Source organism: Dama dama, chromosome 31 (assembly GCF_033118175.1).
Source record: "Dama dama isolate Ldn47 chromosome 31, ASM3311817v1, whole genome shotgun sequence".
Taxonomy (NCBI): domain Eukaryota; kingdom Metazoa; phylum Chordata; class Mammalia; order Artiodactyla; family Cervidae; genus Dama; species Dama dama.
Window position 1 is genome coordinate 49,202,471 of NC_083711.1, and position 26,581 is coordinate 49,229,051.

At 36.9% G+C, this 26,581-nt stretch overlaps 2 protein-coding genes across 12 annotated transcripts in view; both read right to left on the bottom strand.

Annotated features, from left to right (window-relative positions):
• Nucleotides 1–15,570, bottom strand: part of IMPG2 (interphotoreceptor matrix proteoglycan 2) — a 75,080-nt gene extending 59,510 nt beyond the window's left edge. The window contains exons 1-4 of the mRNA XM_061134144.1: nucleotides 14,346–15,570; nucleotides 13,639–13,890; nucleotides 7,586–7,752; nucleotides 4,805–4,836 (exon numbers count right to left, since the gene is read on the bottom strand). Of these exons, the coding sequence (XP_060990127.1) occupies nucleotides 4,805–4,836; nucleotides 7,586–7,752; nucleotides 13,639–13,890; nucleotides 14,346–14,430 (536 nt within the window). The 5' untranslated portion in view covers nucleotides 14,431–15,570. The remainder of the gene's footprint in view (nucleotides 1–4,804; nucleotides 4,837–7,585; nucleotides 7,753–13,638; nucleotides 13,891–14,345) is intronic.
• An 89-nt stretch (nucleotides 15,571–15,659) lies between these two features.
• The window catches only part of SENP7 (SUMO specific peptidase 7), a 155,855-nt gene continuing 144,933 nt past the window's right edge, over nucleotides 15,660–26,581 (bottom strand). For all 11 annotated transcript variants that reach the window (XM_061134139.1, XM_061134138.1, XM_061134135.1 and 8 more), the window contains 7 exons: nucleotides 25,349–25,441; nucleotides 24,592–24,716; nucleotides 23,553–23,605; nucleotides 20,121–20,164; nucleotides 19,960–20,028; nucleotides 19,538–19,688; nucleotides 15,660–17,482 (listed from right to left, as the gene is read on the bottom strand). In XM_061134139.1, the coding sequence (XP_060990122.1) occupies nucleotides 17,345–17,482; nucleotides 19,538–19,688; nucleotides 19,960–20,028; nucleotides 20,121–20,164; nucleotides 23,553–23,605; nucleotides 24,592–24,716; nucleotides 25,349–25,441 (673 nt within the window). In that variant the 3' untranslated portion in view covers nucleotides 15,660–17,344. The remainder of the gene's footprint in view (nucleotides 17,483–19,537; nucleotides 19,689–19,959; nucleotides 20,029–20,120; nucleotides 20,165–23,552; nucleotides 23,606–24,591; nucleotides 24,717–25,348; nucleotides 25,442–26,581) is intronic.

The following is a 26,581-nucleotide window of genomic DNA, read 5'->3' on the forward strand; positions in this document are numbered from 1 at the left end:
AGGGAAGATGCCCGGACCCATCAGCAGTGCAAGGCGCCACTGCCGGGGAGCGCAGAGAGAAATGTGTGCAACTGCCGTGGAGCGTCTTTTTCAAGGCAGGGCACCACCCACCCCTTCTACATAAGTTCCTGGTGCGGCTATCGCTGCCATCTTGGACTCCAGGGCTAGCTGGGGCTGTGCCGTGTCCCTGGGAGTATGCATGGGGCCAGGCGCCTGAACACCGCTACAAACGGGATCGTGGCCAGCACGTGCTGAGAAGAGACAGCAAGCCTTCAAACCAAAAACAGCCCTCATGCCAAGGACGTATTAAACCCACACAAGCTACACAGGGGCGCTCATGCTTATAAACAGCTCTCCAAGACAACGGTAGATTAATTGTTTCCCCTAAACTCAGAGTGCGAGAAATACAAGCAAAATGAAGAAGCAGAGGAACCACTCCCAGTGAAAAGACTAAGATAATTCCCCTAAAGGAACAATGAGACAGACCTCTTCAGCCTAATAGACACTGAGTTCAAAAAGAAGGTAACAAAAATACTGGAGGAATTAAGAGAGGTTATCACTGGAAATGCAGATCACTATAAAAATGAACTAGCAACTGTAAGGAGGAACCAAGAATAATTAGAAAATTTATTTGCTGAGATGAAGGCTGAGCTAAAAACAATGAATAGCAGAATAAATGATGCAGAAGAAAGAATAAATGATCTCGAAATTACCCAGTCAAAGCAGCAGACAGTTTACAATAGCTAGGACATGGAAGCAACCTAGATGTCCATCGGCAGATGAGTGGATAAGAAAGTTGTCGTACATATACACAATGGAATATTACTCAGCCATTAAAAAGAACACATTTGAGTCAGTTCTAATGAGGTGGATGAAACTGGAGCCTATTATACAGAGTGAAGTAAGCCAGAAAGAAAAATACCAATACCGTATACTAACACATATATATGGAATTTAGAAAGGTGGTTAATGATGACCCTATATGGAAGACAGCGAAAGAGACACAGATGTAAAGAACAGACTTTTGGACTCTGTGAGAAGGCGAGGGTGGGATGATCTGAGAGAACAGCGTTTAAACGTATATGTTACCGTATGTGAAACAGACGACCAGTCCAAGTTCGATGCATGAAACAGGGCGCTGGGACAACCCGGAGGGATGGGCTGGGGAGGGATGGGCTGGGGAGGCATGGGTGGGGAGGGATGGGCGGGGAGGGAAGTGGGGGGAGCGGGTTGGGACAGCCACACCTGTAGCCGACTCATGTCAATGTATGGCAAAAACCACCACAATATTGTAAAGTAATTAGCCTCCAATTAAAATAAATTAATTAATTTTTTAAAAATAGCAGACAGAAAACCAAATGAAATTAAAAAATGAAAGCAATGTAAGAGACCTATGGGACAATATAAAGTGTGCAATCTATGCATAATATGGATTACAGAGGAGAAGAAAGAGAAAAGTGGATTCAAGACATATTGGAATAAATTATAACTGAAAACCTTCCAAACCTAAAGAAGGAAACAAATACCCAGATATAGGAAGCAAACAAGATAGACCCAAACAGACCTACACCAAAACATAATTATAATAAAACAGGGTTTAATGGAGTTACACGTCAGCCCAAACAGAATAATATACATGCTTTAAAAAAAACTGTATTTGGCTTTTTGATCATGATGGGCATCCTCAACTACAAATCTAACTTAATGGAGATATCAAGAAAAAAAAATTCCACAGATCAGTCCTTACACTGAGAGTAACACCAGGGACCTGATAATAGACTTGGGTGATGGAACAGAAACTCAATTACTCATCCAACAAATACTTAGTGAGCACACATCCTAGGCTGACTTTGTATTGAAGATACAACTGCAAGACAAGATGGCAGGGAGTTAGGTGACTGGAGCTAAGGGGTGAGGTTTTCAAGATGTCTTGCTAGAGACAAGCGGTGGAGGATGATTTTTTGTAAAATAGGTAACTTGGGAAGATTTGAGCATGTTTAAATGTTAGTAGGTAGTTGTTAATGGGAGAAGCTGAAGACTCAGGAGAGAGAAAAAAACAATTACAGATTGATGTCTAAGAGATAAGATGGGATATGAAGTCCTGAGTAATATAGGAAATGCTTTCTTTTAAACAGACTTGCCAGATGACAGTAAGGGGAGGTGAAATCAGTACACAGCAGAGTATCTGGTGTAAGTCATACATTAGCAGTTGGGCTAGAGTTCACATAGAAGAAGCAACTTAAAATTACAGAGAAGTAATGTGGTAAGCAGAAGAGTGATCTCCCAAAGATGTCCATATCTTAATCCCCAGAACATGCGACTATGTTATCTGAAAAGGAAAGGAAGGTAACAGATGGAATTAAGGGTGCTCATCAGCTGGCCTTAAGTAGAGACCATATCCTCTGGTCTTACCAGGTGGACCCAGTGTAGTCATACATGCGTATGTGTGTGCTAAGTTGCTTCAGTCCTGTCTGACTCTTTTTGACCCTACAGATTGTAGCCTGCCAGGCTCCTCTGTCCATGCAATTCTCCGGGCAAGAACACTGGAGTGGGTAGCATTCCCTTCCCCAGGAGATCATCCCGACTCAGGTATAGAACCCACATCTCTTAAAACTCCTGCACTGGCAAGCAGGTTCTTTACCACTAGCGCCACCTGGGAAGCCCCAGGGTAGTCATAAGGACCCTTAAATGTGGAAGGAGGCAGAAGAATGTCAGAGTGGAAGAATGGGAGAAAGTAAGCCACTGCTAGTCATAAGCCAACCAACATGGGTAGCCTCTAGACACTGAAAAAGGCAAGAAAACAGATTTTCCCCTAGAGTCTCCAGACAGCTAACACAGGTCTGCCAACATGCTGAGAATCATGTGAAGCTTCTGCACTGCAGAACTAGAAGATAAATCTGTGTTTTTTAAGTTATCAAAGTTTGTGATAATTTGCTGCAGCAGCAATAGAAAACTAATACAAGAATCTCAACACAGAATGACAGCCATCTCAAGAAAATCATAAAAATAAACTTAAATATCGAAAGTGATTAAATTAAGGGTTTTAAGGGATGACTACAATATTAAGCTTAAAGAGGGGCTAAGCGAATTCCCAGGCCACTCCCAGGATTAGCTAACTCCAGGTCCCTTCATTTCAGCAAGTATCATAGTTGATGCTTTTCATCCCACTCCAACCTGGTCTGCTCTAGTTTCATGGGAAGGACATCAACTTTTAAATTTTCAAATTCAGTTATATATATTTCCAATTTAGTTCATATGTATTGTGATTTTCTAAGGATGATAAATAATACTTTGAGTCCCCTCACATCTAGGACATCAACAAAACATATATGACACATTCAGTTCTCTAATTTGTTTATTTATGAATTTGTTTCAATGTGATTAACACATTTTTCCAAGAAATAGTAGATGAATGCAGCAAACCGCACTCAACCAAAGTGAGCTATGTAGGAATACACAAACTACACTTCAAATATCTTCCAGCTACCTCTTTTCAGCTACTCCACGTGTTATAACATCAATCCACATATCATGTTACAACTTACAACTTTTCAATCTATTTCAGATAACCTTCCTTCATCACTTTATAACTCATGAGCTACGATCTTCCCAATGTCTGTTTTCACAGGCAAACTCCAAGGCTTCTTCCAGATTACAAGTGATATTTATTATTATGGCTTTTACACACTTCTTAACCATGTAAGATGTGCTATCGTTTTCATTAGGTACAACCATGAAGATGACTGGCAGGACCCACCAGATTGTTAAGCCTACTGCATGTGTGTTGGAATGGCGATCATAAGGAACCTCTGAGCTCTGCCTCTTGAAGGTAAAGGACCCACACCTAAAGCACCACACGGCCCCACATCTAAGTTGGCGCTCAATCCCAGGCCCTCAACAGACCTGGTGGTACTGTTAGCTATGTGAAGTGACACCACAAGGAGTCCCACTTCCCTCCTGCTTGCTCACACTTAATCTGAAACTTACACATACCCCACTACCACCAAGACACGCACTCTAATTATGCATTTGCCTGGACTCTGCTGCCCAGGCTACACCTCTGGACACTGACTCACCTTCTTGGTTCTTCAGTCTGTTGTTCCATCTAACTTGAGGCAAGATTATGGACCTGAACTGCATGCCCTAGTGATTCCCACCCCCCCCCCCCGACAAAAAGTCACCTACATACTGGCATAACCTAGATACTGAGTATGGATAGAATCAGAAATCATTAGTCCTTGTAGACTCAAAATCCCTCACCTTCCATGATCTGCTTTGTCCTGCCACTGCTCGGGAGCCAGAAACAAGCTTAATCCTAAGCCTAAAGACCCACAGAGCCATGACTCAAATCACTGGAGGATTCATTAAGGTTGTGCTAGTCCTATGCTTCAAGATCACAAACATCATTAAGCCGTAAAGTGACCCACAGCACAACCCCACCATTTAATAAACCATCCTCCACCAAGGTGTACCATTTTAGATAAATAGTATTAGCCTGTAAGCCTCAACAACAGCAGATTATTTTGTATTCCAGTTCCAAAACTCTATTTCCTCACCAAGAGAAAGGAACATGTCCACCTCTTAGTAAGGTCAGACAGTAAACAAGCACAGTGGCTGTGAAGGTGGTTTGGAAAGGGAAGTGGCCTGAAGATAAGGGAAAGACTTTGAGATTTGCCCACAGGCCTGGTTATTGCAGGAACTGGCAAGAAATAGGAAGGGATCATTAAACATGGGATGAGCCTTAGAACAGGTATGATACATCTCTGTTGCCAAACATGAACTTAGGGGGAAAAAAGACACTCACCCACTTACGGTCTCCTTTGCATATGTCAGTTTCTAAGGAAAACAAAGATATAAAAATGACCACGTGAGTGAAAGACAGTTACTAAGTGGTAAACAAAACTTACTGCACAAACACTAATGCCCTAACACAGAATCTATGTTATTATTCTTATCGATAAACAGTTAAAGCAAAGTACTAATGACGCAAGTTCGTTTTGTCTCAGAACATCCCACCCACCACTCGGCGTCTGTGTGTGTTCCCCGAAGTCCCTGTGCTCGCTTAATGGACAGACTTTACCTGCTAATCATTCTAGAAAGGTCTCCCGGGTTAGAGATTGGTAGAGTTTTAGTCCTTCCATGGACTAACCTTCCATGGACTTAGAACCAAAGTGTTTTTGTGATCTACTACATTTATAGAAATTCCTATCATAGGGTAACATCATCATGTGGATAAAATAACTGTGAAATCTAATTCTCCAGAATTCAGACAAAAAGATAAACTGTATCTGTAGTTGGATTATTCCTTCGGGGCATTGGAAGAAAAATTGTGTCCAAGTTATGTTTAAACTAGTGGTTTTATTTTGAGACCAATAGGATAATTTGGAATCAAATTCTATTTTCTCTTTGTCAGCTATGGAGGGAAATCCAAAAAATTTCTCTGCTGCTGGGCCTCAACTTCCTTATCTGTAAAATGGAGCGATGATTACTCTAAATAATTCTTAAGATATTTATAAATAACTCACTGTTCGTTTTACTCTACACACTCTCCTAGAACAATCTCAGCCAGTCTTTTTTTTTCTAAATTTTAATCATCTGACACCTTCAACTGGGATTTTATTTCCTTTAATTAATCTCTCTTGATACATATAAGCACAGCAAAATCATCAATTAATCAATTTGTACTATTAACTTTAAAATTTTATAGGCCAGCATGGTAGTTATTTTTAAAATGCTGGAATTTTGAGTTCTAATAAAGGTTATCACCCACATAAATTCACCACCTATGAGTATACAGTCGTTGTTATATTTAAAATCAAGCTTAAAAAATAGATGTATATATATGTATAACTGAATCACTATGCTGTAAAGCAGAAATCAACTCAACAATGTAAATCAACCTTATTTCAATTTTTTAAAAAAAAGGTAAAATCGAGCTTCCTTCAGTTTTTGGACAGCCAGTGATTGCTGAAGTAACATTCTCAATCCCTCTCATGATTTCAAGTACTACCTCGAGGCTGGTGATCCCTATAGCTGTATTTATAACCCAGACCACTCTTCTGGGCTTCATACCTAAATATTACGCAATTCACATTTCACAGATGGCTCAAAACAATGCATTAAAAAGCACACTCACCCTCCCCAGCAGTGCCTACAAGCTGCATCTCTGCCTGAGTTCTCAGCGGCAGCCATTGAAGCTAGAAGTTGGGAGGCTTCCAGGGTCATGCCTTCATCATTGCCCACTCGCATCCAATCTGTCACTGAGTCCTACTAATCCTTCTCCTACTTATATCCCCTATGCTCCCTTTCTCTACTTCATGGTTTACATAGGATTCTCATCCCCTCAGGCCTCAAGTAGCGACTGATCTCTGCTCATCTTGTCCCCTCTAACCTATCATATGGTGCACAGAAACCACAATAACCATTTTACAATTCAAAACTGTACAATCAGCCCCTGCCACTTGCCAACTTACACCCCTTCAATGGCTTTCTATCAACTACGAACTTCTTAAGCTATCCACCCCTCTAGTCTGATGTCCTGTCCAATCTAGTCTACTCTTCTGATATACTGGCCAACATATACATGTATTGTTGTTAGTCACTAAGTCGTATCCAACTCTTCCGCGACCCTATGGACTGTAGCCCACCAGGCTTCTCTGTGCATGGGATTTCCCAGGCAAGAATACTGGACTGGGTTGCCATTTCCTTCTCTAGGAGACCTTCCTGACTCAGAGATTGAACCCATGTCTCCTGCATTGGCAGGCAGATCCTTTACCACTGAGAGACCAGAGAAGCCCACATTATATACAACGAATAATAATAAAATGTAAGAAGTACTATACTAAAGAATGGATAAAGAATTATGGTGTTCAAAAGATCATGTGAGCGAAATCTGCTAGGGTGGGGGTTGGGGGTTGTTTCCTTGGGAAGGAGGTTACATCTGAGCTGAGGACATGCAGGATTAAACAAAAGGAAGAAGGATATAAGGGGCTTCTAACACAGCATATGCAATCTACCACATAGATCACAAAGAACTAAACAGTTTCCTCTTGCCATGAATACATGCAACATGAAAAAGAGAAGGTGGGCAGATAATTTGTCTATATGCATGCTTGTTTATCCTTTGCTAAGAATAAACTAAATCTAAAACAAGGAAAACAAGTAAGCAAATTCATGCATTAGAATCACATTTACACTTTACTAAACATATATTCAATGATCTATATCCTCTATCTTTAATTAGTTATCGATTCAACTTTGAGCTGATAAAATGCAAAACTCTGGCAAGAATGTCTGACTCTCACAGATTAATATTCTTAGCCTAAATCTTTGTAGAGCATGATTTCCAAATACTTACATTTATAAACAATCCTGAGGTTCTTGCTGGCTTCACAATGCTAATTAATTATAATGGCCAGAGCCAGAGATACAAAGATTGGCCACCCTGCGGTAGGTCACCTGAAGAGCCTAATTCAACAAGAGTAGCCCAGGGATCCGGCATTCACTCCTCCTTCCTTCAGGCCTGAGCTTTGTACATGTGCTCCTATAATAGTACAGTAATTTCTTCCCTTGTTACTACATTTACCTGCATAATTAAGCTTCTGTGTTCCACAGACTGACTAAAATGTGTGCCCATTTCAAATATAGTCGTGATTCCATCCTCACACAAGTTCATCCAATAATGATATTCCTCACGCCCAGGAAGTCGATCCCAAAAAGTCCTGAAGGCTTCCCAGACAGCTTCCTGGCATACTGAAAAATAAATAGAGAGGTATTTTTTATGGAAAGCACTTTAGAATTCTCACAATGACCATGGTCCTGTTATTTCAGATTCCTGAGACACTTTTGCACACAGGGTCTATTCTGCAGGGACATGGGGATGATTCTCATTCAAAGCCCTTCTGTACACCCCATTTAAACTTTTTAGACTTGAAGACAGTCCCCACTCCTTTCCCTCGCAAAGGAAACTGATTCACCTCCTCATAGGCAGGGGTTTTTGCTTCTCTTAAAAAAAAAAAATCCATGTTTATGTTTTAGCAAAGTACAGCTGATACTGAAAATATTTCAATAGGACAAATAACCTGTGGTATATCCATATGATGGGATTAGAATTCAGTGATAAAAAGAAGTGAGGCTTCAAGCCATGAAAAGACATGGAGAAGATTTAAATTCATATTGCTAAGTAAGAGAAGCCAATCTGAAAAGCGACATGCTGTGTGGGTCCAATGATAATACATTCTTGAAAAAGCGAAACTATATAAATTGTAAAAAGATCTATGGTTGTCAAGGACTGGGGGGAGGGAAAGATACAGAAGGTGGAAACTGATGGGTTTGAGGGCAGGGAGACTATCGGTGTGACACTGTAACAGTGGATACATGTCACTGTTCATTTGTTAAAATCCACAGAAAACACAACAGAATGAGCGCACTCTAATGTAAATTATGAAACTACTGTCCTGAATCCCGTTTCTAGGCTCAGGGTATGCATCTTATCTAGTCTGGAGAAATCCAGAATGGAACAAAGCCTTTTTTTAGGGTAATACAGTTCCCTTTCAGAATCGTGGAGGCCAAAGCATGAGGAACAGTCAATTTCGTGCATAAGGCAAGAAAAAGAAATCCTGGAGGGATGGGGTGGGGAGAGAGGTGGGAGGACACGTTTACCTATGGCCAATTCATGTTGATGTATGGCAAACCCATCACAATATTGTAATTATCCTCCAATTAAAATAAATAAAAAATTTTTAAAAAGAAATAAAAGGCATACAAATTGGAAGATAAGAAATAAAACTATGTCTTTATTTGTAGATGAGATAATCACCTATGTAGAAAACCCTACAGAATATATGAAAGAGCTACTAGAACCAATATGTGAGTTTACAAAGTTACAGAATAAAAGATCAATACATTAACCAATTGTATGTTTATATACTAGCAAGGAACAATCAAAGACCATTTTTAAAAAAATATTGTTAACAACAGCATGAAAAAAGTGAAATAAATCTGACAAAAAGATGTATAAGATCTATACACTAAAAATTACAAAACACTGCCAAGAGAAACTGACAAAGATCAAAATAAACGAGGGGATATATCCATAGAGCAAGAGTCAATACTGCTAAGATTTTGATCAACAGATTTAACACAAACCAAATCAAAATTCCAGTAGCTTTCCATGTACAAATTGCAAGCTGATTACAATATTTATATGGAAGACAAAGGACCTAGCATAATCAAGCAGATTTAAAAAGAAAAAGGTTGAAGGACTTGCACTACTTGATTCAAAGACTTATTATAAAGCTTATAGTTATCAAGAGAGTAAGGCATTGGCATTAAAACAGATAAATAAATCTGTGTAAGAGAACAAAAAATGGAGAAATAGATCCATCATACACAGAAGACTGATTTTCAACAAATGTACAAAAGCTAAAAAAGATAATCTTTTTAATAAATGATGGTGGAACAACTGGCTATGCAAATGCAAAAAAATTTAACTTTGACTCATATACACCAAATACAAATATTAACTCACAGTAGATCAAAGACCTATATGTAAAACCAAAAAATTATAAAACTTCTACAGGAAAAAATAACAGAAAATCTTTGTGACTCTGAGCTAAGCAAACTTAGATCCAATACCAAAAGGAAGTATGAAGCAAAAAAAAACCCCCACCTGACATATCAAAATCTAAAACTGCTCCTCAAAAGACTTTTTTTTTCAGTTTTATTTATAAGACATCATTAAGAAAAATAAAACAATAAACCAAATATTGGGAGAAAATTTATGCAAAACATATACCTGACAATGAATTTGAATTTGGAATACATAAAGAACTCTTATAACTCAATAATAGGACAAACAATCCAATTATTTTTTAAATCAGCAAAATATTTGAATAGAAACTTCACCAAAAAAGATATACGAATGGAAAATGAGCACATGAAAAAGTGCTCAATGTCATTAGCCTTCAAGAAAACACAAGTTAAAACCACAATAAGATGTCACTTCATATCTACTAGAATGTGCTGGTTTAGTAACTAAATCATGTCTCTTTAGTCACTAAATCATGACTCTTGTGGCCACATGGACTATAGCCGGCCAGGCTCCTCTGTCCACAGGATTCTCCAGGCATGAATACTGGAGTGGGTTGCCATTTCCTTCTCCAGAGGATCTTCCTGACCCAGGAACTGAACCCAGGTCTCCTGCACTGCAGTCAGATTCTTTACTGACTGAGCTATGAGGGAAGTTGCATCTACTAGAATGGTTACAGTTAAAAAAGACCAACCATACCAAGCATCACACAGATGCGGAAAAACCAGAGTCCCAACACCCTGCTGGTGGCACAACTACACTGGAAAACAGGTTTGGCAACTTCTTAAAAAGTTAAACATAGAACTATCATGTGATCCATCCATTCCACTCCAATTAACCAACAGATATGAAAGCAGATGTTCACACAAAAAAATTGTTCACAAACATTCATGAATGCTTTCTCTATAATCACCAACAACTGAAAACCACCCAAATATCCCCAAATGCAGTATAGCCATAAAATGTAATAACACCCCAAAATAAATGGTAACAAAGTATTGATACATGAAAAAAATCACAGATGAGTCTCAAAACAATTAAACTGAGTAAAAGAAGCTAAACAAAAAAAAAAAGAGGACATAGTATGAATGCATTCATATATATAAGGGGAGAAAATGCAAACAATACCTGGTAATAGAAAGCAGATTAGTGGTTACCTCAGCTCTTAGGTCAAGGGAGGTGCTCAGAGAGGAAGTGTTATAAAGGCACTTGAGAAAATGTTCTGAGGTAACTGAAAAATTCATTATCTTAATTGTAGTGATAATTTAAGGATAACTATATTTGTCATAACTAATCAGACTATATACTTTAAATAAGCGCAGTTTATAGGCTATATTTTAAAAGGTCCAACTACTAATATAATTTTTTAAAGGGAGGATACTATTAATTACTTCCTACTCCAAGCACCCCTAAATATCTGCTTAATTTCAAAAGTTGAGTGCAGTTGCTTCTTGCTTAAATGGAGATATTCTTCAAATGTGTTATACCAAACAGCAATTGATATCAAGTTATCTATGAAAGGAAAAACTCAGCAAACCATTAGAGTGAATTAGTTCAGTGGAAAGAACTAAAATCCTTGGCTGGACGGTGAGTGGATCTAAACAATGTCTAAACAATTGGTTTTAGGAGCGTAATCCAATTACCTCTTCTAAATCTCTTCAAAATCAAGACCTATGTTGAAATATTCATTCCCCCCTTCCCTGGTAGCTCAGATGGTAAAGTGTCTGCCCGCAATGCAGGAGACCCGGGTTCAATTCCTGGGTTGGGAAGATCCTCTGGAGAGGAAAATGGCAAACCATTCCAGTACTCTTGCCTGGAAAATTCCATGGACGGAGGAGCCTGGTAGGCTACAATACATGGTGTCGTAAAGAGTCGGCTACTACACTAAAGCCTTTGTGTGAATCACAACAAACTGGAAAATTCTTAAAGAGGTGGGAATACCAGACCACCTTACCTGTCTCCTGAGAAACCTGTATGCAGGACAAGAAGCCACACTTAGAACTGGACATGGAGCAACTGGACATGATTCAAAATTGAGAGGCAGGAACACAACAAGGCTGTATACTGCCACCCTGCTTATTTAACTGCTGGGCAGAGCACATCACGCAAAACGCCAGGCTGGATGAAGCACAAGCTGGAGTCAAGACTACCAGGAGAAATATCAACAACCTCAGATATGCAGATGATGCCACTCCAATGGCAGAAAAGGAAGAGGAATTAAAGAGTCTCTCATGAGGGTGAAGAGAAGAGGGGAACAGCTGGCTTAAAACTACTGTTTGAACTAAGTTCAAACAAATGTTTGAACTAAACATTCAAAAACCTAAGATCATGGCGTTCGGTCCCAACACCTCATGGCAAATAGACGGGGAAAAAGTAGAAGCAGTGACAGTTTTATTGAAACCATTGCTGCTGGTTTCAGTATTTGGACCCACCAGCCAATAAGAATATTTCTTAGTTCTTGCTTAAAAAAATAAAGACATACTGAACTGTGTGTAAAATGCACCCATGAAATTGAGACTGTGCTACGTAAGTACTACAACATAAAGTAAACCAAGTAGATGTAGAAAATTCATCTTTTCAAAGGATGACAGTACCAAATGTTGTCAAGATGTAAATCATTCTTTTAACTAGTTTCTGAATCAGTATGGAAGTGGTTATAGAAGGGAAAAAGAGACCTCTGAGAACTTCCCCATAAAGGAGGTTAAATATACCATCAGCTAAGATCAAGGAGAGGAAAAAGTCAAAGTAGTGATAGATTCTCTCTTCTTAGGCACCAAAATCACTATGGATGGTGACTGCAGCCATGAAATTAAAAGATGTTTGTTCCTTGGAAGGAAAACTATCGCAAACCTGAGGTGAAGTGAAGTGAAATGAAAGTCACTCAGTCGTGTCCAACTATTTGCAATCCCGTAGACTGTATATGGGATTCTCTAGGCCAGAATACTGGAGTGAGTAGCCCTTTCCTTCTCCAGGGGATCTTCCCAACCCAGGGATTGAACCCAGGTCTCCTGAATTGCAGGCAGATTCTTTACCAACTGAGCCACAAGGGAAGCCCAAGAATACTACAGGGGGGTAGCCTATCCTTTCGCCAGCAGATCTTCCCGACCCATGAATCGAACCAGGGTCTCCTGCACTGCAGGCAAATTCTTTACCAATTGAGCTATCAGGGAAGCCCATGGCAAACCTAGACAGCATATTAAAAAGCAGAAGCATCACTTTGCCAACAAAGGTCCGTATGGTCAAACCTACAGATTTTTTTCAGTAGTCATGCATGGTTATGAGAGTTGGACCAGAAAGAAGGCCAGAAAGAATTGATGCTTTCGAACAGTGGTGTTGGAGAAGACTCTTGAGAGCCCCTTGGACTGCAAGGAGATCAAACTAGAAATCCTAAAGGAAATCAACCTTGAATATTTCATTGCGGGGGGGGGGGGGGGGGGACTGATGCTGAGGCTGAAGCTCCAATACTTTGGCCACCTGATGTGAAGAGACGACACAGTGGAAAAGACTGATGCTGAGAGAGATTGAAGGCAAAAGAAGGGACGACAGAGAATGAGATGGTAAGATACCATCACAGATTCAACGAACAAGGAGATAGTGGAGGACAAAGAGGCCTGGCATGCTGCAGTCTACTGGGCTGCAAAGAGTCAGACATGATTTAGTGAATCAACAACAATCTTTCCTCCATGGTAACCGTTAAGTTTTTTTCTACATCTGTGACTCTATTTCTATTTTGTAAATAAGTTCATTTGTACCATTTTTTTTACATTCTACATATAAGAGAGATTTTATGATAACCTGGTACTTTTAAAGTACTTAAATGATTTTAAACCATGTCCATGTCCTCTCTTAAAATAACAAACTTTTCTCTGAAGCTATATAAATACCAAATTCTTAGTAAGTCTGTTTTCCATGGTTAGTAGAAAGATAATATTTGGTTCAAGTCTCTGTCCAAAGTATGACAAATTTTGAATTGTAAAGAAATACAACAACTGTTTTTGAACTATGTTTGTATTTCACCATGGAGCCCAAGGGTTTGAATATTTGCTTACCTCGGACTTTAAAATATTTCACGTGGTTTGCCACAGCCTCTGTAACACTTTCATCTGGGCAGGTTTTCACACCATTAGGAAATAAAGTTGATCGCTTTCTTCTGAGCAACCAATGTCTCTCACTTTCTCTGTTGTCCAGAGGCTGTTTCTTTTTAGCAGGTAGAGAAGAATCTGTGGATTCTGAGTCAGTCTGGAGAAAAGAAACTGTACTCTTGGGTTCTTGGATCTCTTCTAAAGATAAGGAGGTTTGTGCTACAGAGGGAAAGCATAAACAAAACTTCTAATGACGAATGAAGATACAGAATGACAGGACACAAACAAAAACTGACATCTGCACCATGTCTGGATTTTTAACTCAATGCTCAAATTACAGACCTCTATGTGTCAAGAGAAGTGAAGCATTCAATTTTTTCTCCATTTAATTCCTACTCCTTATTTCAAGACTGCTAGTTATTGAAACCAAGTATACATTCAATTGCAACACAAGAAATAAGAAGAGGTAAGGTCTGAATCAAGAAACATTAATGAAGAGAAAAACCAGAATTACTGGAGAAATTATCACACAGTTTAAAGGAAGCAATATTAAAGATTGATAGAGTAATATTTGATCCAATTCCTTACAGCAATCATATCAAATAATGTTTTTACAGAAAATATACTACAGATACAAAGGAAAATTTAAAAAGTAACACAGATTTTTAAAATACCTGTTAATGATGGACGGTTTCCTTCTATCAGGACAAATATCAAAATACACAGAGAAATCTTCCCAAAATGAGGAAACATAATCATTTGAGCCAAAACCAAGAGGAGGAGGAGAGGCCAAAATCTGTAACTTGAAAAGCCTTGAAACGTCCAGTAACAAACTGCTACAGAAGAAGTCTAACATTTATAAGTTTATGTTTGAGAACTGACAACCATTCCAAAATCATTATAAATTAGCTGAATAAAAATGGTGTCCTTTCAAAGTAACTCTCCCTTCTTTTCTGAAATAACGAACATGCTATGAGAGCAGGAGAGATAAGCTAATTAGGACAGATGGGAAGAGACAATTTCTTTGTTCTAATCTAGTCAGCTAAGCTCTTTACTAACACTCTCCTTGCCTTTAATAAGCAGTCCACATAAAAATAATGTTTCCCCCAAAATAATGTTACACATACAACTCAGAATTTTACAATTTTTCTCAATCTATTAGAATCACATTCTCTGATTTTCTCTACAACTGATTTATAAGCATAAAATGCCCAGACCAACTATACTTGTCTACATCAGAAATACAGAACTACATACAAAATAAAATCAGTTTCCTTTGAGCTGTTTCTGTTTGTAATAAATCTACTGTCTTGTAAGCTACTGTCTGTCCCTCCTTGATTAAAAAACTTGAAAATCTTCCACTGTAACCACTTCTACCTCCTTCCTCATCTATAAAATAGAACAGGAATAGTAAAAAAAATAACTCATGATAGAGATACTGTAAGCATTAAAGAGGTATTAAACTTTTTCTAAATTCTCGTTAAGTGATTGGCTTATAACTTTAAAAAGAAAGCCAAGTTTGGTTTTTTCATCCCAAGAATTGTGAAATAAAAACAGTATTAGCTTCTTTAAGAAGGCTTTCCCTTTCCACTGACAACACTCTTACAACCTCTCGACCAGTTCTCAGTACCACACTCTCACACACACCCTAAGCTGAACACACTCCGGTGATCCCAAGGAAACTCTATGATTTTTTTAAACAAGCATACTAAAACTGTTCATGTGTTCATTTCTCCTATTAGACCAGAAATGACCTAGGAATAAGAGCAGTCATTCATTTTTTTCTACCTTGTATATTTCCTGATAGTAGTAGATGCTCAAAAAATGTTCCCTGGACTGACAATCAAAATTACCATATGCCTGCTAAAACAGAAGAAAATTTCATCTAAGCGTCAATTATATGACATGCACTGAGTATCACACAATTTAAAATTTATATCTAAAAATCGGCCACCTTTCATAAGGAAAAAAATTACACCTCAGCCTGATGAATTGGAAATATGTTTAATATAAAATGTTGGTATTCTCAAAGCATTATTTCCATATGAATTTACGAAAATGGGATTTTAAACAATCTGCAAAACATGATAAGTAAGGGACAGTGGTATCTTTGAAAAACATACAAACAGAAGTTAAGAAGTCACAGTAAGATGTCTTATATACTGGTTTTCCCAAAATTAGATATACAAAACAATGAATAGTCATCTAAAAAAGTTCCCTCCCCAACAAAGAAACTGGGAATGAAACATGTAGTTATAACGGTCTTTACAGGAACTCTCCAAAGGACAAATATCTTTAACAATAAAAAGGTGATGACAGAAACATAAGGACACTGAGGCTTAACTGACAACTCAATTCACGTGATTCTGAAATAAAACATCCTGCCTGACTGTTAGCTTCATCTTAAATTGCCTTTCCTTCACTGCTATACAGTTACAACATAAATCTAGGAGACGCCTAAAATAGAAGATTAAAATGATATTATTAAAAAAATTTTCTTATCTGAGAAAATACAATATAATTGTCCCCTCAAAATATTCCTGATAACATTAGAAGGTTGTAAAGTGTTGAATCATATGTAATACCATCATTATCACATCAATTCAGGACTGTAACCTGTCAGAACGTTTAATAAAAACTTATGCTCCATCTGGTTCTTAAGTCTCTAAAAATTACAGTTTAAAAATATAAAAGCAATGAGAGCAATCTGGCTTTTGCAGATGAATACTGGATAAACAGAGCTATAAAATTATGTATTCAGTCCTAACAATTAGTATATAAGAATTTGAGGATTTTTTTTTTAATTAAAGTTATGAAGACACCAGTTTTATCTTCTATACTTACAGAAACTGTACACATATTCTGGGATGTCAGAGTAGAATAGGAGTCAATATTTACATAGTTATACCTCAAATAAACTAAGTTGAGCTACATATGCAATTTTTTGTGATAGCTAAATTTTTTGCTCCAAATTCACTCTGAATGAACAAACTAAACTCTCAGATCCCCACACGTGACGGCAAAAGAAACAAAAGAAACAACAATTAAAGTAACAGTTCCATTTAGCAACTGAGAAAAATAAGCTGCGCTTTGAAAGAGTGAATGCTTATCACTTTCCTAACATCGTTTTCTCTTATGCTATACAGAAGGGATGCCGTAAATGGCATTTTCTGAAGCCTTGATACTAAATTCTTTTTTTAAAAAAATACACAGTATTCATACTGCATGCTTGAGCTGCAAAGAATAAAACTACAATATAATGGGACTTGTCAACAAATTTGACAAGCACTGGGGCTGGCACCAGGGAGGACCTAACTCCCTTCAAGTCCCAGTTATGTGGAAGTACAGATCATATAGCTTTATTATCTACAAAAACATTCCCACACATTACATACACTATTGCATAATCCAAGCATATTTAATCAGAAAAATATCAAATATTTATGAAACTTTAACTCCTACCTAATACATTAATCTATACCACCCCCATTTCCACTCCATCTATGAGATCCCAACAATTCTAATAATATATCTTATATATTTTAAATAATGCACAATGACTTATAAAACTACTGCAAGTTATGTTCCTCTCTGTGAGCTGGCCAACACGAAGGCTGGTAAGCGGCTTTCCAGTAATCGTGTAGAGCATCTGTGTCGTGTCTGTACAGATTAACTAGCTGCTGCTGCCCTTCTGCTGCTGTAAGTGAAGCTTCAAAATGAGCTCTCGAATATCTTCCCGTTTGGTCTTTATTACATGACGAGGGAACCATTTCTCCAGATGAATTGGAAGTTCAAAGTTAACAATAGGATCCTAATGAGAGAAAAGACAATGTAATCACTTCAGCAGTATAATTCAAATTTGCTCAACATTCATTTTTCTAAGGAATGAGAAATTGCTAACTTTTTAAAATAACAGCTTTAGTGAGACATAATTCACATAACATACAATTCACCTAAGGTATTCAACTGAATGATCTTCAGTATATTCAAAGTTGTGCAACCATCACCACAATCAATTTCATAGTATTTTCATTAAACTGCTAACTTTCGAACATCAAAATTAAACACCGTTATGTTCTGCTACAATTCATGTTTAAGTGAATTAGTGCAAACAGAATTAGTAAACAATGATTCAGTACAACACAGAAGTCAGCTTGGTTTGAACAAAATCTTCTCCGGCATGTTATTATTTTGTACTATTAAAACAAACACCAAGGCCAGCAGTAAATGAAGACTCTCAGATAAAAAACAGAAAATTCTACAGAAGTACCTTCTTTTAGTCTAAGAAAACAGCCAATTTAGTGGTTTCAAGAATTGCTACATTTTCCATTATGTTAAGCTTAACAAGGAAGGTGCGACTGCAAAGACAATTCTGCCTATCTTCAAGAAAATAAATAAATGCTGAAGACTACCCTAGATCATGTTTATAAATTTGATGAAACTATTAGAAGCTAGATGTAAGAAGGACATACTTAAAAAGGAAATTAAGAATCCCAGGGTTTAAAGCGGAAATGATGGGCTGACTGTGATTCTAGGAGCATATGTCAGTGGAGATTTAACTGTGCAAGTATTTTTATTAGAATTAATGTTGTTTTTCTTAGGCCCAGTTACAAAGTTCCACCGGTTTTGAGTGATCAACCTGAAACCTATTTTCTTCTACCCACAGTCTGTTATATTAGTGCACAAATTTGTGAAACACAAGGTTTAGCTTTTTGAGTTCCCCACCCCCTAGGAATCTTCAGTGGTGCTACAGCCTAAATGAGAAGTGTACTCTACAGACTGAGGCTACATAAAGTAGAATTACATAGCAGATTCAGAATATGTTATGTAATAAGACTCTCTGGATAATCTAAAAACAAAATCAAATCTCTTTGGAAAGAATATTAGAAGATCAGAATTGTCATCCTATAAGGCAGTTCCAGTGTAGAATAAAAAAGGAGAAAAAACATAACAACACATTTAGTGGTTTCCATAATGTATACCATCTTCTACTATAATCAATTCTCCCCCATTATACCAAAAGTTACAACTGCATACTATAACCTTCATGCTTTGAAAGTACATTTAAGGATTATCTAAACAAGCTTCTGGTCAAAAATACTCTATTCCTACAGCCATCTTCATAAATAATACTGGTTATGACTGAAGTAATAAGCTAACAGTTAAAAAAACAAAAAAGAGTGATTCCTTGCTATTTAAAACTCTTTTTACTGTTGCTACAGTTCCTATAGAATCTCTGAGGAGCTAGAAAATAATACCCAATCGTGTCATTGTACTTATGTAGCTGATGGTTTTCTGAGATTCTTCAATCCACAAGTCTTTGGTCTTGAAATTTTTCTTCAAATTTGTCTGTCTTATTCTCTCTCTGCCTTGAATCCATCTGCGACTCCAACTATATGTAAATCAGACTTTTTGACTGTACCACACTTGTCTCTTTTGCACTTTTCTCTTCTTTACATTCTTTTTCCTTTCTTAGCTACAGTGGGATACTTTCTAGTGTCCTTTTTTAAAGTTCCCTAATCCTGTCTTCTGTCGTATTCAGTCTGCTATTAAACCCATCCAATAAGTTCTTAATTTCAGATATATCAGTATGCACTTTCAGTTCTAGAATGTCCACTCAACATTTTTTTTAAAGCAGATTCCATTTTCACCCATTTTGTTCATCTCTATTTTCTCCAATAAGTTAATCAAATTATTTTAAAGTTCTTATCTTTTAACTCTAATATTTGGGTTATATATGGTTCTATGCCTTTTTTTTTTTCTTTCTTGATCACCTCTAACATTTTCCTGCTTCTTTGCTTGCCCAGTAATTTGTGATTATATGCTAGTAACTGTGAATAAAAAACTTATTTATATCTTTACATACCTTAAAGAAGCTTTCCACATATTGCAGTAAATACACACCACAATCACTGCTATTATCCTGTTTAGGAACTTTAGGGCACAGGTCCACCATGTTTGTTTTGCTGAATTCACGATGAGTTTTTCGTTTAACTTCCCATTCTACCTCTAAATACCTTAAATCAAAAAAAAGTAGAGTGACTTGAACAGAAATTTCTTTACTATTATGTAAACTTTCACAAAGATGCAGAAACATCTGCTGCCAAATATGTTGCCTCTAGCCACATTTCAAAAGATTTAAACGTTAACAGCGCAAATTATAACTTGTGAGGCTTCAAAAATGCTAATAAAATCATCTGAGTTTCAAACTAAAAACTAGACTTTTGTCAACAACTTAATTTTTACAACTCACATATATGAGATTATAGTAAAATCATCATTACTTACTCCCGTAAATTCTGAACTGTGCTTTGTATAGAAGCAGCTTTCAAGGAATCTAGTATGAGAATGCATGGCCTATGAAAAGCAAAGAAAGAAATCAAGATGTATGTATTTGTAATATGAAATAAACCTAAATATCTGAAATATGTATTACAGCATGTACGCACCTTTTACACATTTTCTTTGGTACTGTCACGTTCATCTCAGGACTCTGAAATAACATGAATTTTTATGACTTTGAAATTAAAGCTAGTTTGAATAAATAAACTTTCAATCATTTTTAAAAATGTTTCAAATAACTTTAAAATAAGAGTTCTTTTCATCATCTCAAGTAAGCCAATTTTGTTTTTAAAATTTATTATTATCTGTCACTGGTGAAAAAGTTTATAAACTTTTACATGTGACCTTAAGAAGTTATGGAGCTTTAACATAGCCTAAAAAACAAACTGGAACTTGAATTACTTGTATTCAGAGTTGCCATCTTAAAAAAGTAAACAAGTTAATTGAATCTGTCCTTAATCACATTTTCTTAACAAAGTAAATGAAGTCAGTAGAGACAGACTTCTTCCCTTTGAAGCACAAGAAGCAAAGTATTAATGTATATTAAGGGACAAGAGAGGGCTTCCCTTGTGGTTCAGCTGCCTGAACCACAGGCAGCTGAAAAGAATCCGCCTGCAATGTGGGAGACCTGGGTTCAATCCCTGGGTTGGGAAGATCCCCTGGAGCAGGGAAAGGCTACGCACTCCAGTATTCTGGCCTGGAGAATTCCATGAACTGTATAGTCTATGGGGCTGCAAAGAGCTGGACACAACTGAGCAACTTTTCACTTTCACTTTCAAGGACAAGAGATGGGGTATTTTGTTATTTTTGCTGATAAATTTAAGAATCAATAGATCAAATTTTCTTTAATATGCAGAACTTCTCAGTTACCTTTATTATGCTAATATTACAGTAAATCTCAAGGAGGGAAATAGAACACAGGATTTACTCAGCTTAACTGATTTTAAAATCCTCTTTATCATAAATGCATCTTAAAACAGAACTCAATTTGGGAAACCTGGCTGTAGAAGCAAGAAGAAACTCCCCTATTCTGCCACCAAGATATTAAAGAAGAAAACCTCCTTCCTTCTGCCCACTCTGTTCCAGTGACAATAAAGACATAAGCCTTTGCCAGCGAGGCTACTGCTATCTGTATGTATAAAAAAATAATCAGGTGACTACCTTAATCAATTAAGATAGCAAATCTAGACTATAAATATCAGTTTTGAGGTCCATTTGAAGAAAAGTTAACAGTAACTATCTTAGCCACAGAAGTCATATGGATTAACCGTGAGTCTACTTTGAATGATTTTTACCAACAATTTATAAAAACAGAAAGTGGAATGTAAAATATTTTACAGGAGGTGGTGACCAAAACCATCCCAAAGAAAAAGAAATGCAAGAAGACAAAGTGGTTGTCTGAGGAGGCTGAGAAAAGAAGAGAAGCAAAACGCAAGAGGAAAAGAGAAAGATATATCCAACTGAATGCAGAGTTCCAGAGAATAGTAAGGAGAGATAAGAAAGTTTTCTTATGTAACCAATGCAAAGAAATAAAGGGAAACAATAGAATGGGAAAGACTAGCGATCTCTTCAAGAAAATTGGAGATATCAAGAGAACATTTCATGCAACAATGGGCATGAAAAAGAAACAGTAAGGACCTAACAGAAGCAGAAGGGAGCTGCCATTAAAGAGTGGCAGCAAGAATACACAGAACTATACAAAAAAAGGTCTTAATGACCTGGATTAATGGCCTGTATAACCATGATGGTATGGTCACTCACCTAGAAACAGAAAACCTGGAGTGTCAAGTCAAGTGGGCTTTAGGAAGCATTACTATGAACAAAGCTAGTGGAGGTGATGGAATTCCAGCAGAGCTAATTCAAATCCTAAAAGATGATGCTGTTAAAGTGCTCACTCAATATGCCAGCAAATTTGGAAAACTCAGCAGTAGCCACAGGACTAGAAAAGGTCAGTTTTCAATCCAATCCCAAAGAAGGGCAATGCCAAAGAATGTTCAAACTATCACACAATTGCATTCATTTCACATGCTAGGAGAGTAATACTCAAAACCCTTTGAGCTAGGCTTCAGCAGTATGTGAACTGAGAACTTCCAGATGTACAAGTTGGATTTAGAAAAGGCAGAGGAAATAGAGATCAAATTGCCAACATTCGTTGGATCATAAAGAAAGCAATGGAATTCCAGAAAAACATCCACTTCTGCTTCACTGACTACACAAAAAGCCTTTCACTGTGGAAAATTCTTAAAGACATGGGAATACCAGACCACCTCACCTGTCTCCTGAGAAACCTGTATATGGGTCAAAAAGCAACAGTCAGAACTGGACATGGAACAACAGAAAGGTTCAAAATTGGGAAAGGAGTATGTCAAGGCTGTCTACTGTCACCCTGTTTATTCAAAGGAACAAGTGGAAACAGTGACAGGTTTTCTTTTCTTAGGCTCCAAGATCACTGTGGATGGTGACTGCAGCCATGAAAAGACACTTGGTCCTTGGAAGGAAAGTTAGACAAACCTAGACCGTGTATTAAAACCAAAGACAGCACTTTGCTGACAGAAGTTTGTCTAGTCAAAGCCATGGTTTTTCCAGTGGTCATGTACAGATATGAAGAGCAGGAAATTAAAGAAGGCTGAAAGTGAAAGTCACTCAGTTGTGTAAGCCTCTTTGCAACTCCATGAACTATACAGTCCATGGAATTCTCTAGACTAGAATACTGGAGTAGGTATCCTTTCCCTTCTCCAGGGGATCTTCTCAACCCAGGGATCGAATCCAGGTCTCCCCCATTGCAGGCGGATTCTTTACCAGCTTAGCCACAAGGGAAGCCCAAAGAAGGCTGAGCACTGAAAAACTGATGCTTTTGAATTGTGTTGTTGGACAAGACTCTTGAGAGCCCCTGGACTGCAAGGAGATCAAACCAGTCAATCCTAAAGGAGATCAACCATGAATATTGATTACAGGACTGATGCTGAAGATGAAGCTCCAATACTTTGACCACCTGATACAAAGAACTGTCTCACTGAAAAAGACCCTGATGCTGGGAGAGACTGAGGGCAGGAAGAGAAGGAGGCAACAGAGGATGAGATGGTTGGATAGCATCACCAACTCAATGGACATGGATTTGAGCAAACTCTGGGAGATAGTGAAGGACAGGGAAGTCTGGCATGCTGTAGTCCACGAGATCACAGAGTCGGATATGACAGCAACTGAACCACGATTATTGCAAAAACTGATGAAATGATGAAGAATAAAAGTATATTTTCCCATAGAAATTGGAAAATTAGCTGACCAAGATGATCAGATAAACTACTAAATAAATGAATCTAGGAAGTTAAAGTAAGATAAACAGATGCAAAAAGAAAGACAATTTCCCTTGATCTCTTCCCTATACCAACAAAATAAATCAAAGAATCATAAATCAGCATAATTTAATCGTATGGTCCACCTGTATCTGTCATACCCTACACCTAGCTATGCCTTGTTTGAGACACAGAATTGTACATTCATGAGTTTCCCTCCCTCCATATTCATAAAAGCCCACTTACTTGAGAATCTTCTGTACCCGAGGACAGTGCTGAAGCAGTATGCAGATTGTTATCTACTCAGAAATAACAGAGCAGTTATGTGTGTTTATTTTATGTCTGCCACAAAGTAGTGGGATAAAAACTGTAATGTGTGTGCACACCAGTAGTTAAAGGAAAAAGAATACCTGGGACTACTCAGTGTTTTTTTTAATGGTTAATATTACCAAAAAAATCCAAGTGATAGATAAAACAGACAATGCTTCATTAGCTGTCATCAGACAATACATAAACCCTACAGACAAATCTTGAAATACCAGTTAGCTGGGCCAGTTTCTTATAAAAAGACAACGTTCATAGAATGCTCATTTATCAAAATCTCTGCTGTTTTAATGCAGAGGAGCATTAATTCACCTAGTAACAATTCTTCTAACATATGATCACAGGGTGTTGCATAAATACACTTTTACAGCACAGGAGAATTAGACAAAATTGCAAATAATCACGTTACTTTTTCAGTTTTTCTTTCTCCCACAAAAGATACAGGTTTTGGCTAGTATTAATGTTAATGACTAATATTAATTCTGCTTGCTGCTTAGGCTTACAGCTATAAAATATAGTTTGATTTTTTTCTCAAAGAAAGGAGGCTTATTTACCTACTTAAGATCTATCTGGGTTGCAACATAAAAATCATGGAAGAAAGCGACCCCTCTATCACCTAGCCAAATTGCTAATGTCAACACGGCCTGTCCTGATTCATACCAAGAGAAAGGAAAAAAGGGGCAGATTTCAAGTTATGCCTGAAGATACATGATGTGAATTCTTAGCAAGAATATGTTATAAAAAGTGCTATGATAAACTTGATAGAACAGTATAACTTGAGAATTACACTTTGTTTATACATGAGTCTGGGTATCATGAAAATTCCAGACACTTCTTCTAATAAACTAAATGATAAGAAGTAACTATACTATTTATACTATCTTTCAACCCCATATTGTTCTCCATAACCATTTTACTGTTGCTATCATTATTAAAACACGATCCACATTAGGTTTATCACCTATTGTTCTGCTGCCATGTTGGGATTCCTCAGCCTGGGAGTGCTGGGGTATAGTTTGTGGAAAATCTTCATACACAACTTCTTCTAACCATGGAAAACAAATGACTGCAAGATACCAGTGAGACCTGTTGAAAAAGAAATATAATCTTAACACAAAATCTAAACAATATAGAAGAATATGTTCTAGAACTATAGCTCAGAAGGTGGGTATGACAAATATTAATTCTGAATAAGTTCACTGTAATATCCGAACACACATTTCACAACTAATTTAAAAAGTACTAAGACTTCTTAGGGTAAAATCTGAGTAATTCAAATTTACTTTTATATAATTAATATTTCCTGTTGAGGATCTGCTTTAATAAATAAACAGAGCACCATCTTTTTTCTTTTAGTGTTAAAAGAGTTTGTTCTCTTAAATACTTGAAGATTCACCCTGAATGCTTTTCCTTTTTTGTTTAGAAAATCTTTTCTTGAGTACCCCTCACCTCCAAAAAAAAAAATTCTATGCCTCAGTCATTATAGTCTTGTGGGCATTTGTCATTTTATTTTTTTCAATATATACAACATAAGCACCATCAAACCAAAATTCAAAACAAAAAAACTCATTTATTTTAGCTACTTCCTTAGAAAAAAATTTAAACATAACACCTTGATTGATATACCCATACTTTTTTTTACTGATTACAAACCTAAAAATGCACAAAGTACTTTTCTCCACCCTCCAATTTTTTTTTAAATAATCTGAAATACTCACGACTCATTTACAGGCACAAAGATGTAATCTTTGTTAAAGATGTTTATGTGACGAGTCCATGTTCTTACTCTCTTATGTCTTCTCTGAGCCATTCTGGGAATAAAAATATAGATATATTTGGTAGAAAAAAAATTCAAAATTTAAGATAAGAATAACCATCTTCTTCAAGATACATAATATTTAACAGACTGGAAAATGTGCTTTTATTAACATCTGGCTGTTTTTAAATATGACCACTATTTATAAACATAAAATAATGGATAAGAGAAAGGCAGCAATTCATAAAATGCTCTATAGATTCTAAAAGTGTCTGAACAACTGAATATGAACAGCTATGCCTATTTATTCTGATATAAAATATTATCATTAAACCTTAACAGAACTGTCTAAATGCTGTATGTGTGATGAGGGAGTTGTTAAAACTTAACCGAAGAGGAGGGGTGAGGTATATATTCTTAAATTTTTAAAGATGAAATTCTTCTCCCTTTATCTCATTTATAAGAATATTATAGGACAAGGAATACCCTGGCAGTTCAGTGGTTAAGGCTTTGCTTTCCAATGCAAGGGATGCAGGTTCAATCCCTGGTCTGGGAGTTAAGATTCCACATGCCTCCTGGCCAAAAAACCAAAACATAAAACAGAAGCAATATTGTTGTAACAAATTCAATAAAGACTTTAAAAATGGTCCACATTAAACAAACAAACAAAAGAACATTATAGGACAATGAGTTAAGCATATGCACCATCCATCTTTTATTTTATTTCTTTGATAAATACTGGATTCTTAAGAATAATGAAAATCACTCACACTGCCCTAAGGGAATTTACAAAATAATGAAGACAGAAAAAAACCTACAACAAATAACTAAAATGTAAGTTTCATAAGGGATACAAATGAATTATGGTGATGGTATCTAAGAAAATCATCAAGAATGAATCCTTTTCATGCACCAAGAATGAATTCCTTTTCTTTATGTCACTAGGATGTTAAAGAAGGAAGATATCAAACCAAGTTTGGATGTCAAAGAAGGTTCTAGGAAAGGGATGGCATTTCACAGTTGCATAAAGGAGGTTATGGTATGACATCTGGCTCAGTCCCAGGAAGGACCTCTTTTTAGTTAGAAAATTAAACAAACAATGGTTTGTTCTTATATATTTATATACCAAGTAACACAGTTTTGCTCTATCCCTGGCCATGAGAATATCTAACCAAACTTACGGGAGCAGATGTTG